Consider the following 13,696-nt stretch of genomic DNA (forward strand, 5'->3'; position numbering starts at 1 on the left):
CATTTAAATGAGATTAAAAATACTCCATCAACACTTTATTCATACAGCATGCTTACAGGTATTTTTTTATAACATTTATGCAATGGATATACGAGCATGTTATATTTTATTGTCGGAATTCAAGAGACATCTATAAACAAAAATAAATGCTACAATTTCGAATTGCAGGAAAAAGAATGGGCAACAAAAATAATGAAACATTTATATATACATAAACATATGTAAATCAATTGCATGCATTGATACCAGGATACCTATTTCTATTCTGAAAATACAATAGCTAATACTGGTACATAAAGCGAATCATAATAGAGACAATTTATATGAATATCAGGCCACTTATACCCCAGGTATCATCACAATGCAGTGAAAAATTTACATGTCCTGCAGCAGTGAACAAGGTACCATCCATCAATATAGTTTTCAAACACTGTACATCCTGCCCACGGTCAACGCAGTACAATTTATACACAGTTTTCTCTTCTAGACGAACTGGCTGTCTCAGTAAGATCTGTGTCTCGCAAAGCTTTCTTTCATTGATTCGAATACCTTCTATCCAAGTGGCAGAAGCAAGATTGAATGTGAACATATTGGAAGTATTAGGGTTCTCCTTCACGAGAGCCAGTGGAAAATAAGAGGGGAAATTACATGTCATTATGACAAAATTGAGTCCAATGAGATAGATGGGCGAATCTGTTGAAAAGCGAATACAGTTCAACTGCTCTCCTATAAACTCAAATGTTGTCTGATCTGTTGCAAAAGCTAGTCTATGAGAATGGGGCAATAAAGTTTCTATGACAGAAAACCCAATTCTGTTCCGATTGTTTGGCTTCACACATGACAGTATCGAAGATGGGAGAGCACTCTTATCTGTGTCAGACATATCATCGAAGCACACATTTTGCAGGAAAGGTTGTAGCTCAAGCAATATGTTGGTTTCGGTGACTTGACGGCCAGTTCTACAGCATTGCATAGGAGCCCAGCGCAAGAGAGCATCAAACACTGTCAATTCGCTGTCAACATTCAGATTTGAATTTGTAACGATCTCCATAACAGAATCTCTGCTCAATATCTCGAATGCTTTCATTCTGAGTACAACAAAACCAGCGTCCAAAATGAGTTTGAGACATTTTTCTTTGAGTGACGGGAGTGAGTAAGTTGTTGCTTCATTATACACATAACATACATTTGAAAGAGTTATCACACATTCGAGAAATTTACCACATTTCTGAACAAGAGGCTCCACTTGGTACTTATGTGCTGCTGACAGTAATTCAATCGCTTCTTTCCAGTTTTCCAAATCAATTTTGCCATAATAGATATAGCTATAAGATTGAAAAAATATATATATATATTGGTTCACAGTGCTTAAAAGAGAAACCAACAACTGTAAAAAAAATATACCAAGTTTATATCACATTTTCCCTGTTAATCAGAATTCATATTTTTATCATAGATAGAAAAAAATATTACCGGAGTAACTGCTCTATAGTCATAGGACTTATATCTTCAATGATAATCTGTCGATTTTTCCTCTCGGCAAAATCACTGCCAAGCATGCAACGAAATACAACACTCTGAGCAGACAAAATCAAACTGTGGACTGGGAATCGCCATGGCATACCACTCCCACTGACGATAATGGATACATCACTTAATTCCTCATTCAGAAATAAAAATTCCCCTGCTCCGCAAAAGCTTGTGGATTTCAGTAAATGACTCATTGCTGTATGTGAATCCTACAAAAAATATGAGCATATCAGACACATGCAAAGTCTTCAATAAAAAAAACTATAATAAGAGTTAAAAACTTTATAAGTAGTAAAACTATTTTTACTCATTTCATATCACTAGATTTTAAAAACACCACATAGCTAATGAGAAAATGTAACTTTTTTTGGTAATTAGCAAATAAATAATCAGTCAAAATATTATTAACAACTGAAATTTTGAAGTAACTTTAGAAGTTTCGAATCATTTGAAACTTGAGTAACAAAAATTCAATTTATGAAAAAGGTATTACAGAAGAGATAAAAATTACATTGATATTGTAAATTTAATTGTGCTGAACTTATCTACAGCAGTTTTTCAGTCTTGCTGTAAAGGGCGTGGACATCTCCTCGCTACACTTGTCAAACCCAGTGGAATCAGATGTACAAGCCGAGGTAATTTCATCGCATGACGTGAACGAAAAGAGACAATCCAACCCACTCTCCTGGGCTGAACGATGTGAAGACTATGACCGAACTATAAAAGGGACTGATACCGTAACAACAACACATAGCCGTAAGCAACTGAGAGAAGAACTTCAGGGCAGTAAAAATAGTCGGCATGGCAAAAACACTTACGCAACAGAAACCCCCCAGGCTCGTCACCAGCGAATGAGCTACCTAACCAACACTAGCAGCGGTGCGGCGAAATTAGACTCTTTCAAGGTATATAGACGTAGTCAGGTACAACACGCAGAAGAGCAGTTGGCTCAGCCGTCAAGTAGGAAGGCCACAAACCCTCCCAATTTTGATGCTGAAAGAAATGTCAGGAGGTCTGATTATGATCCTCATGGGCGTGACAGTTATCCACCACACCGACGGAAACACATTACGTCTGACCATTATACTTCCGACTATAGGGACAGCACACTGGGTACAGCGAGAGAACACTTTCGACAAGACCAACGACGAAGAAAATACCATCTCTCACAAGGAGTAGTACGTGAGGAAAGGCGGGTATATGTTGACACACGTGAACTCGGACGCCATCGCCATCGAAACTGGCAAAATATACGAGGCGTATCGACGAGACGAATGCAGATGACCGGGTATACTCAACCGATCAACACTCATATGGACAGAACGGGCAGATGTGTTGACTGTGTGCTCATGAACATGGCGCAAGACCTCCGCTTTAACACGGACCACAGGTCGAGGAGCAGAGAATGTCCCAGTTTTCTCCTCACAATAGGTCTGCAGTCGACTCGCCAGTTATTTAATCAGTGACGCAGAGATTGGTAAGGCGTGATGGTCGAAAAGAAAGGTGTAACAGTAAGTTACTAACTATGGGCCTGAATCTAGGCAGTGAATTAACACGAAACTGATGACGTCACATTCGGCAAAAAACAACCAAGTAAGACACGGACTTCGTCTCCTTCAATTAAATGCAGACAAAGCTAAGATCTGTATCGAACATATGGAGGCTTTCGTAAGAGCACAATCAGTAGATGTGGTTCTACTTCAAGAACCATGGCAAAATAGAGGTCTTTTACGTGGTATTCCACAATCATGGCAGTCGTGGACGGCGCAACTATGCAAAAGTGCTATATTGGTCCCATCGACTCATATTAGACCGGCCGCCACCTGGTAGCTGTTCAGATAAGTCTGCCGGGACGTGAACTTATAATTGCTAGTGTATACATTTCTCCGTACGAAGAAGTAGACGAAGCCATAGAGGAGATGGATGATCTTTGCGAGTCAGCACCAGGTATCGACATTATCTTCTGTGCGGACGCAAATTGTCATTCTTCGTGGTGGGGCTATCGAGAGACGGATCCAAGAGGGCGCGCGATGCAGGAATTTCTCACCAGCAGGAACTTGTTTCTGTTTAATTCTAGACGGACGAGACCTACCTACGAATTTTATGACGCAAAAGGATGGCCAGATCTTACTTTTACAACGTCAGAAAATATTTACAGGCGTTCCGATTGGTCAGTAGGTACGGAAGATTCGTATAGTGCGCACAAATATATCCATCTACAACTCAATATTACGCCTAGATATCAAAAACCTACGAAGTATAGAACTACCGCAAGACGATTAGCAAAGATAAGGCCTGCTACAGAGCAGATCTTCATGGACCTCCAAGAACAACTTCATATGGTTTTGGACGAGGATCAGGTTAATGCATGCTTTGACGCCTCAATGCAGCGGCTGAAAGAACGATGTATCCAGGTGTTGGGCTATGCACAACCGCGTCTTACCGCTTCTTTGAAATGGTGGACTGATGAGTTAGCAGCTTCACGCAGGCAACTTCGTAAACTAGAGCGTCGTTTCATTAAGGCCAAGGGTGATGATAGAGTACAGGCGAGGATGGAGTTTAGAAAATTCAGAGCAGGGCATATTAAGGCCGTAAACAAGGCAAAAACGACTAGTTGGATTGCCTTTTGCACAGAGGAAAGCCGCCCATTTGGACAAGCATACAAATCTATGTTCAAAACGAAGCGTCTACCACCACAGGTAATGATGTCCAACGGTCCACATACTGGTGTCACGATGCTGGAAGCGGCCCAAGCACAATTGGAGGAGATTTTTCCGAACCTCCCGGATACTATAAATTTGACTCCATACACGCCATCTATGATTATGACGGACCCACCATTCACTCATACGGAGATCAATCAAATAGTCAGAAGACTGAACAATAAACGAGCTCCGGGTATTGATAACATAAATATTCCTCTTTTGAAAACCCTAGTGGCAGCCCATGGTCATGTTATCTCAGATATCTTCAATAGTTTAGTCAAGTTGTCGGTGTTCCCAAAGTGTTTCAAACGTGGTAAGGTCTTGCTTTTCCTGAAGAAAGATAGGGATCCAGGGGTGCTGCAGTCGTATCGCCCCATCTGTTTACTCTCTACAATGGGTAAAGTCCTAGAAAAATTGGTGGTGCAACGGATCACCTACTATCTAGAGAAGGCAGACTGGCTTAGCCCAAGACAGTTCGGATTTCGTACAGGTGGCTCGGCAGAAAAAGCAATAGCATCACTGATGGAAGAGATCACGACTAGACATCGACGAGGTCAAGTAACGGCCATAGTATCCATAGACATTCGCGGTGCTTTTGATTCGGTCCGCCATGAGATAATAATCAATACTGTACGAAAATTACCAATTCCTTACAATCTCATTTGTATAGTGGAGAACATGCTAAAAGATCGAACGGTTGTGATGCCAACTGATGGAGGAGACGCGGAAAAGCATCAGGCCATGGGCTGTCCTCAAGGCTCATGCAGCGGTCCGCTACTATGGTCTATCGTGCTTGACTCACTGCTGAAAAAGAATTGGGGACCGGATGTCTATGTCCAAGCTTTCGCCGATGATCTGGTGTTTGTGATCTCGGCGAGAACTCCCAACGACATTGGCAGCACTGCGGATGCCGCGTTTGACGAACTGTCAAAATGGCTAGACGATAATCGTCTCAGCATGGAGGTGACTAAAACTAAATTACTATGGCCACACCCCAAGAAAAAACGTCCCTGCATAAGAATCAATGGTGTTCGACTGCAAATATCTAAATGCATGAAATATCTTGGAGTGCATATTGACCATCAGTTCAAATTCACGACGCATGTGGCGAAACAAATTGATAAGGCTCAAGACACCATGCAAAAATTGAGACGCATAGCAGGTCCAAAGTGGGGTATACGCCAAAAATTTAGGAACATTTTGTACAGATCGGTTGTACAACGGCAGATTTCATACGCAAGCGCCATCTGGTATAAAAACCCGACACAGAGACTCCGTAAATTACTAGATGTTGCCCAACGCCCGTTCTTATTGTATGTAACTGGTGCATACAGAACTACGGCCAATGATGTTCTGTATACTGCTACGGGAAACCCTCCACTCAGCCTATATGTTGAATATGACGCTCGTCGATCTACAATCCTGCATTTGGGTAAGGAGGTCTGGATGGACGGAATTCTTATAACACCTGATGCCTACGAAGGGAACAATAGGAGTTGGCTTCATCATCCCAGTGTGGACTTGTTCCAGAATCAAGTTCCGCTGCCTGGTACGGAACAATGCTCATCGGATGAAGCTATTAGTATATTCACGGACGGCTCAAAAACAGAGACATCCACTGCCTGTGCATACGTAGTTATGAATGCAGAAGGATCTGTTGAAGAGGCTTGGAGTCGACGGTTGCGTCAAGGGAACAGTATCTTTCAGGCGGAGGTTCTGGCCATACTAGCTGCAGTAGAATGGGCGATTAAGCAAAATCAGCAGACGACGATATATACTGACAGCGCGTCTAGTATTAATGCGATTCGTGATCAGCGCACTCCACATGAAAATACTCGGCGAATACGCAAGCATTTATACGACCATCCGTCTATCAGTATCAAATGGGTCAAAGGCCATGCAGGAATAGCGGGGAATGAAATTGCGGACAGATTGGCCAAAGATGCTCTTAATCTCCCAACGGAAGAACAACTCTTGCTACCACGCAGTCACATCAAACACGTGCTAAAAAGTGACCTGTTACAAAAGTGGCAACAGCTATGGGACAAGAATGCACATAAAGATGCCTATAAGATACAGAAACACGTCCGTTGGAATAGTTCCATTTGGTCTAGAGAGAAAGTGATCATGATAACTGAGCACGGCCCATTACCGACGTATCTAGAACGTTTCAAGAAGTCGGACAACGCCATGTGTGCGTGTGGTGAGATTGGATCTTTATGGCATTACCTGACATCTTGCCCATATACAAAAAAATTTCATTTTGGTGCTATTCCCGAAAACGGTCGACTGTGTTTCAAAAAAAGAGTTTTGAAGAGCTCTATGGGCCTTGCTCGGGTGCGGTGGATTATATTGTTCCTCGATAGCAACTTACTAAGAAGACTGGAAGTGCGCGTCTGAGCGGTGGGAGCGATGACGAGTTCAAACCGGCAAGAGCCCCAGCGATTGATCTTAAGAGGAAATATGATCTTCGACCACGTCGGCGTCAACAAAAGTAACCGATAAATGAAAAACAGAAGCAAGTTCACCTGCAAGGAGACGAATCAAGTCATCGATGGCAAGGACGAATTAAGTGTTATTTACTCGGCTATATAGTGAATTGTGCTGATCTCAGTTCACCCGGTGACGATTCGGGAAACGACTGGCGGCTTAGACGATGATGATCTGCGGCTAATTCACAGTGATTCGAAATTTTATATACCAAGATTATCGGCAATCATTCGATCAATTGACGATTACTGGATTCTTATGGGATGGACGGCTATACACAAGCATCTTATAATCTCGTTTATAATTTTGATTGCCCATTGGCGTTGATTGTTTAGATTTTATTTATTTGTTATATGACTTCAGAAGTTGGCGATCAATTTTTATGTAAATTATTTTATTTTGCTGCCTTCGTCTGAGGTAGTCATGTTACGTTGTTTTTAATAAAACTTTCCGGATACACCCATCCTTCGGGAACGCTTCGATATCTCTCTGAGATGGGAAGCGGGGTGTATCCGGTCTTCAAAGGTCAAAGTCTTGCTCAACCCTGCTGTGGTGGTCATAGTGACAAATTTGCATCGCAAAGACCCGGGTTTTAACCCAGCCGTTGCCACTGCTGGTCGGTTGAAGTTGGTTTTCTGTGGTTCCCAACTTTGAGGTGCAAATGCGAGCCAATCCCCCCATTGAAAAGTCTTCATAGAGAATAACAGGCCTACAATGCACAATTATTCAACCATTAACACTTTACTTACAGTTAGAAAAATTGATGGCAGGTGGCAGCACTACACACAACAAATATTACACAAACAAATTTCATGTTAGGTTCACAACACTTACGTTCTGGCATGTACCAATTCATTAGAAATTACGTAAAAGAATGTGTATGAGGTGCATGTATGGTTAAGTAGTAGTCTCGATCGACACTGCTCTATGCAGTCAGTGTAAACCCAACTTCACATGCAATTTTTTCCTCAAAAATCAAACTTATTGGTGTGGGACCGAATGTACATTAGACTATGAGTAATTAAAAAAAAAAACATTTTTACAGCTGAAAATTATGGTACACAGTAGACCTGATTAAGCATTAGAACTATTTCACAACAAAAACCAGTTTTAAATTACCATATGCACACGTATATAAGCCAAGTTTTTGTGTTGAAAAATTTTAATTGTTAATTTTTGAGGAGGGGTTGGCTTATGCGCAGGGCAATTTTTAAGGAGAAATATTGACCCCCACTTTACAAATCATAGCCACATGGCCTCCGCACAGCTAGCTTGAAGATCCGCTACGTTATTGGATTACTTTAGATGATGCAACAACCCTGCATACTAATCAGTCGAGCAATTTTGCAGCTGTAGATGCATTACTAATCCGTAGGGATTTTCATAGCTATGTTCAAGCCCCCACAGAAATAATGATGTAAAGCAAAACAATAAAAAGTGTCATGGGCTTTAATACCGGGTGGACTAGGTCGATTTTATAGCCTTTAGATGTGAGCATCAACAAGCCTTTTAAAGATCATTCATGGAATTTAGAAACTGCGTGAATGAGTTTTGAAGGTAAAGAAACAAAAAAAGGTCTTAATGAAAACGCTGTCATTGGCCTAGTGTGTCAGTGTTCACAAAGCGTGGAATTTCAGTGTTTCCACTAAAATAATCAAATCCATTAAAAAGTGTGATATCAGCAATGTGATGAACAGAACTGAAGAGGTCAGGAAAATACAAATTTTTTCCCCTTCTTAAGTGCACTGATTTTTGGGGGGTCGGCTTATACACTGGTTTTAAATTTATTGCAGTTTTGGTGGTACTGAAGTGAGAGGGCTTATTTATACACGAGTATATATACTTTTACCATATACACTGAAGAGCCAAAAAAACTGGTACACCTGCCTATTATCATGTAGGGCCCCGCGAGGCCCGCAGAAGTGCCGCAACACGACGTGGCATGGACTCGACTAATGTTTGAAGTAGTGCTGGAAGTAATTGACACCATGAATCCTGCAGGGCTGTTCATAAATCCGTAGGAGTAAGAGGGGGTGGAGATCTCTTCTGAACAGCACGTTGAAAGGCATCCCAATAATGTCATGTTCAATAATGTTCATGTCTGGGGATTTAGGTGGCCAGCGGAAGTGTCTAAAGTCAGAAGAGTGTTCCTGGGGTCACTTTGTAGCAATTCTGGGCAAGTGGGGTGTCTCATTGTCCTCCTGAAATTGTCCAAGTCCGTCGGAATGCACAATGGACATGAATGGGTGCAGGTGATCAGACAGGATGCTTACGTACCTGTCAGAGTCGTATCTAGACGTATCAGGGGTCCCATGTCACGCCAACTGCACACGCCCCATACCATCACAGAGCCTCCACCAGCTTGAACAGTCCCCTGTTGACATGTAGGGTCCATGAATTCATGAGGTCGTCTCCATACCCGTACACGTCCATCAGCTCGAAGCAAATAGAACCAAGACTCGTCAGACCAGGAAATGTGTTTCCAGTCCTCAACAGTCCAATGTCGGTGTTGTCAGGCCCAGGCGAGACGTAAAGCTTTGTGTCGTGCAGTCATCAAGGGTACACGAGTGGGCCTTCGGCTCCGAAAGCCCATATCGATGTTTCGTTGAATGATTCGCACGCTGACACTTGTTGATGGCCCAGTATTGAAATCTGCAGCAATTTGCGGAAGGGTTGCACGTCGGTCACGTTTAATGATTCTCGTCAGTCGTCGTTGGTCCCGTTCTTGCATGATCTTTTTTCGGCCGCAGCGATGTCATAGATTAAATTTTTTACCGGATTCCAGATATTCACGGTACACTCGTGAAATGGTCGTACGTGAAAATCCAAATTTCATCGCTATGTCGGAGATGCTATGTCCCATCTCTCGTGCGCTGACTATAACACCACGTTCAAACTCACATCTCGATAACCTGCCATTGTAGCAGCAGTAACCGATCTAACAACTATGCCAGACACTTGCTGTGTTATATAGGCGTTGCCGACAGCAGCACCGTACTCTGATTGGTTCCATATCTCTTTATTTGCATACGCATGCCTGTGAACCAGTTTTTTTGGCTCTTCAGTTTATATACGGGGTGATTATAAAAAAACTATCCCGACATATGGGCCCCTAACTATCATACCATTCACAGAAACTGAATGAAATTTTGGCATAAGGTATTTTGAGGTATGCGCTCAAGAATGATATGGAAAACAACAGTGTTACTCTAACAGTGAGAAAATTTCGAAAATATCAAATGGCAACACCAAGTTTTTTGTATTGGAATGCAATCTCCATACTGAAAAACACTAAATAGCATTGGAATGGCACCTGTAGCACGGAAATCCCCGGAGCTAGGCAAGGAAAAAGTAAAAACGACTTTGCCGTGCACCAGAGCATTAATGTTCGTTTCATTCGTCACACCGTTTCTTCGGCTGAGATCCCAGCCTGATTAGTCCTCCACAAGTTCATGTGGAAAATTTGTGAAACACAATAAAATGCTTTATTTTATGCTGCTTCTCTGTCCTTATTGGTTGTCCTCACTTTTAGCCTATCTACCGCCGGTGATTTTCATGCTACAGTTGCCGTTCGAACGCTATTTAGTGTTTTTCAGTATGGAGATCGCATTCCAATACAAAAAACTTGGTGTTGCCATTTGATATTTTCGAAATTTTCTCACTGTAACCGTAACTGTTAGAGTAACACTGTTGTTTTCCATATCATTCTTGAGCGCATACCTCAAAATACCTTATGCCAAAATTTCATTCAGTTTCTGTGAATGGTATGATAGTTAGGGGCCCATATGTCGGGATAGTTTTTTTATAATCACCCTGTATATGGTAAATGTTAGTTTTCCGGGCCCCAACTAAATGCTTGGTCAGCTGGGAAAAGTTTGTATTTTGGTATCTTGTGATGTTGAAGGATACGTTAAAAGGTGAAATTTCTACCTCTTTCGGTCTGGCGCCTAGAGCACAGGACCCCCCTGCTCTTCCCCCAGTTGTGGCCCTGGAGTTTTTACAAATTTTATTTCATCAACAAATCACATCCAATGCTAATAAATTCATTAAAAAAGACCTTAAGGAAGTACCTAGATCACAACTGGAGTTTGAATTATCAAGGGATAATTAGTGTCTTTGTGTAAAAATTTTTTTCTTTTATAGTTTACACCATAGTTTCCCAAACTTTTCATTCCATCGCCCCCTTCTTCATAAATATTTTTCTCTCATCGCCCCCCAACTCAAGTGAACCACCCATAGGATCCTATGTTAAATCCGTAGCTTCTATCGCACCCCCCCCCCCCACGGACCATTCCATCACCCACTTTGGGAAACACTGGTCTACACCATAGTTTCCCAAGCTTTTTGTTCTATCGTCCCCTTTAGAATTTTCTTTTCTTTCCCCCCCCCCCCCAAATTCAAGCGAACCCATAGCCTCCAATGTTATACCCGTTGCTTTTATTGCCCACTTTGGGATACACTAATCTACATAGTTATGTGATACTTAGATTATAAAAATGTATCTCATATCTAAAAGCCTGTTTATATGAGTTAAGTAGTTAACTATATTATAATCTGTCAAGTATACTTTAGAATGTGTGAACATAAAGGTCTGTGTACACGAGTTAAGTTATTAAATGATTTAGTGGCTAAGTAGAAGAGTTCAGTCTTTTTTTTTTTGATTTAATGTGCATGTGCTACTGGGCATAATCTGATTATCTAATGATCATTTACTAGTTGATTACTACATTGTGATGGATTTTAGAGCATTTGACTTAAAATTTAGTCAATCATTTAATGTGTGTAAGCAGGACTTAATTTGAAACTTGGGGTTCCCAACTTGAAATTAGATTAAGCAATACAGGCATTAGGTCTGACTTATATGAACTATTTAGTGACCGTGTGCTTAAATTTAAGTCCCAAGTTATGGGAAGGGGGGCAAGGCGAATTATCTATTTACCTATGAGGAAATATGGTCTGGTTTTGTATATACAGATTTTCATACCCAAAAATCAGGATTTTAACAAACATATGTATTCAACCAGTATTTCCCAAAGTAAATTATAAAATGTACGGCAGGAACTGTAGAAGTTACAGATATATGGGATATTGTGGGTTAGCTTAGCAAGGAAAAGGTGTGATGGGAAGATTTTTTACCTTAAATAGGGGTGATGAGAGAAAGAAGTTTTGAAGACTCTACAAAGAATCTATGTAGTTTGGGAGTGATCCGTTTCAAGCTTCTTAAAATTTAACCAGCATCACTTGGCTTCTCAGAGACTAAAGCTTGTGTGTGCAATTGTAATTCAGAGAGAGGAAAGAGCTGTGAATGAGCTTTAAACAACTTTGAAAGAGAGGTTTGTGTAAATCAATATGAATACATAAAAAATGTGATTAAGCGCATCATAGCGCATAATTTAAGTATATGATATAATCTTCAAGCAAAAAATTTAATTACATTCATCATAGAGTAAATGAAAACAGTTTTTAAATTTAAAGTGTTCACAACTTACTGTTTTGTATGCTTAAAAATTTTATCTTCAGTGAGAAGAGTCACAGCTTTTTTTGAGAAGATAAATGCTTATTTACCTCAACCGAAGTTGGAAATGAAAAAAAAGGGTTTTGCGTCTTCACATCTTGTTTTTCTTTCAATAGAGGTTCTCTCGTAGGACTAAAAACAGCGAATTTGTTACACAACCGTTGACAGTTCGACGCACTCACTGTTGTTTTTATAGTTAAAGGGTTTTATGGCTGACACTCAACCATGTAAACGTAAACACGGTAATGAATGATAGGCGGTAAAGAAAGAGCCAATGAGACGGTCCTGATAGACGTGACCATATGATATAACCCGTATATATTTTTCTGATATTTTGTATGTTCCTACTTTTTTTTCTAAAAAAAAATGGTTAAAATCAAGAGAATTTTTTTATACAAAGTACAAAAGACCAGATACTAAGCAGAGATGAATATTAAGTTCGGAAAAAAAAAATTCGCATGCCTGTGCGAGGAATCGAACCACTAACCCTTCGTTAGCCGGGCGCGTACTTTACAGTTACACTACGCCGTAATGGTATTTCCCCTTCTTATCTGTATATGTTCGCTGAATGGAACCGCGCATGAGCACTTGAATTGCTGCCCATGCGCGGTCCCATTTAGTGAACATATACGCTCTAAGGAAGGCGCGTCAGTTCTCACTAGTTCAATGATAGATGGTAGAGTGTTCACCCGATCTGTATAGGTTGGTGGTTCGAATCTGCGCAATGACATAGGAATTTTATTTCCGAATTTCATCTCCGCTTGGTATCCTACATTTTGTACTAAAATGGTTAAAATCAAGAGAATAAATTTTTTTTTTTTACAAAGTATATATATACGAAAGACCAGATACTAAGGGGCTAATATATTAATATGAAGTTCGGAAAAAACCTGTCCGGGGAAATCTCCCGAACCACACCAACACCTCAGCGCATGCTTTACAGTTAACTCTACAAATGAGCACCTGAGTTGTTGCCCATGTGCGGTCTTATTCAGTGAACATATACGCTCTATAAGGAAAATGTGCGTCAGCTTTCTAGTTTGATGATAGATGGTAGAGCATCTACCCGAATCGCGCAGGTTGGTGGTGCGAATCTTCACAGTACCATTGGAATTTTAATTTCCGAACTTCATCTCCGCGTGGTATCCTGCATTTCGTACTTTGTATGTCATTGTGAGTCTCAAATTTTAATTACTTATAAAATTAAAATTATGAACTACAAAGTATTTATCTCACGTATTTGCTACACTCAACATTTTTGTATAAAATACGACTTAATTTACTGTGATTTGCAATTGTCTTTCATTTTCTACCGATTTTATATGCAATTTCGAAAAATTTTCCTACGTCTGGCAATTTTTCTTGGCAAAAATTGGCGCCAAAAATCTTATCTTCTCATTTCTATATTTTCCATAAAATGTGGTCAGGGTTTTGAATGTGCTGACAAAAATCCGTA

The 13,696-nt window shown here is 40.6% G+C and overlaps 1 protein-coding gene across 2 annotated transcripts; it reads right to left on the reverse strand.

The window, feature by feature from the left end:
- Window positions 1-20: 20 nt before the first annotated feature.
- Window positions 21-12,782, reverse strand: LOC149089755 (BTB/POZ domain-containing protein 6-like). 2 transcript variants are annotated; one of them, XM_089243978.1, is made up of 3 exons: window positions 12,215-12,782; window positions 1,474-1,739; window positions 21-1,325 (listed from the first exon to the last, which is right to left on the reverse strand). In XM_089243978.1, exons 2-3 carry the CDS (start codon window positions 1,722-1,724, stop codon window positions 320-322), a joined length of 1,257 nt encoding a protein of 418 aa, XP_089100104.1. In that variant the 5' UTR covers window positions 1,725-1,739; window positions 12,215-12,782; the 3' UTR covers window positions 21-319. The 2 variants fall into 2 exon arrangements, with proteins under 2 accessions (XP_089100104.1, XP_089100184.1); XM_089244058.1 differs by having other exon boundaries at window positions 12,291-12,743.
- Window positions 12,783-13,696: the final 914 nt, after the last annotated feature.

The sequence above is a fragment of the Pholcus phalangioides genome, unplaced genomic scaffold, assembly GCF_987345545.1.
Source record: "Pholcus phalangioides strain wild (caught in Gottingen) unplaced genomic scaffold, Ppha-v1.0 ptg000001l_1, whole genome shotgun sequence".
Classification (NCBI taxonomy): domain Eukaryota; kingdom Metazoa; phylum Arthropoda; class Arachnida; order Araneae; family Pholcidae; genus Pholcus; species Pholcus phalangioides.

Excerpts from the sequence above, each read along its gene's own strand:
- LOC149089755 (XM_089243978.1), bottom strand. The coding sequence starts at position 1,724 with ATGAGTCATTTACTGAAATCCACAAGCTTTTGCGGAGCAGGGGAATTT. Across the intron at positions 1,326-1,473 it reads ACTATAGAGCAGTTACTCCG|CTATATCTATTATGGCAAAA; the intron begins GTAATATTTTTT and ends TCAATCTTATAG.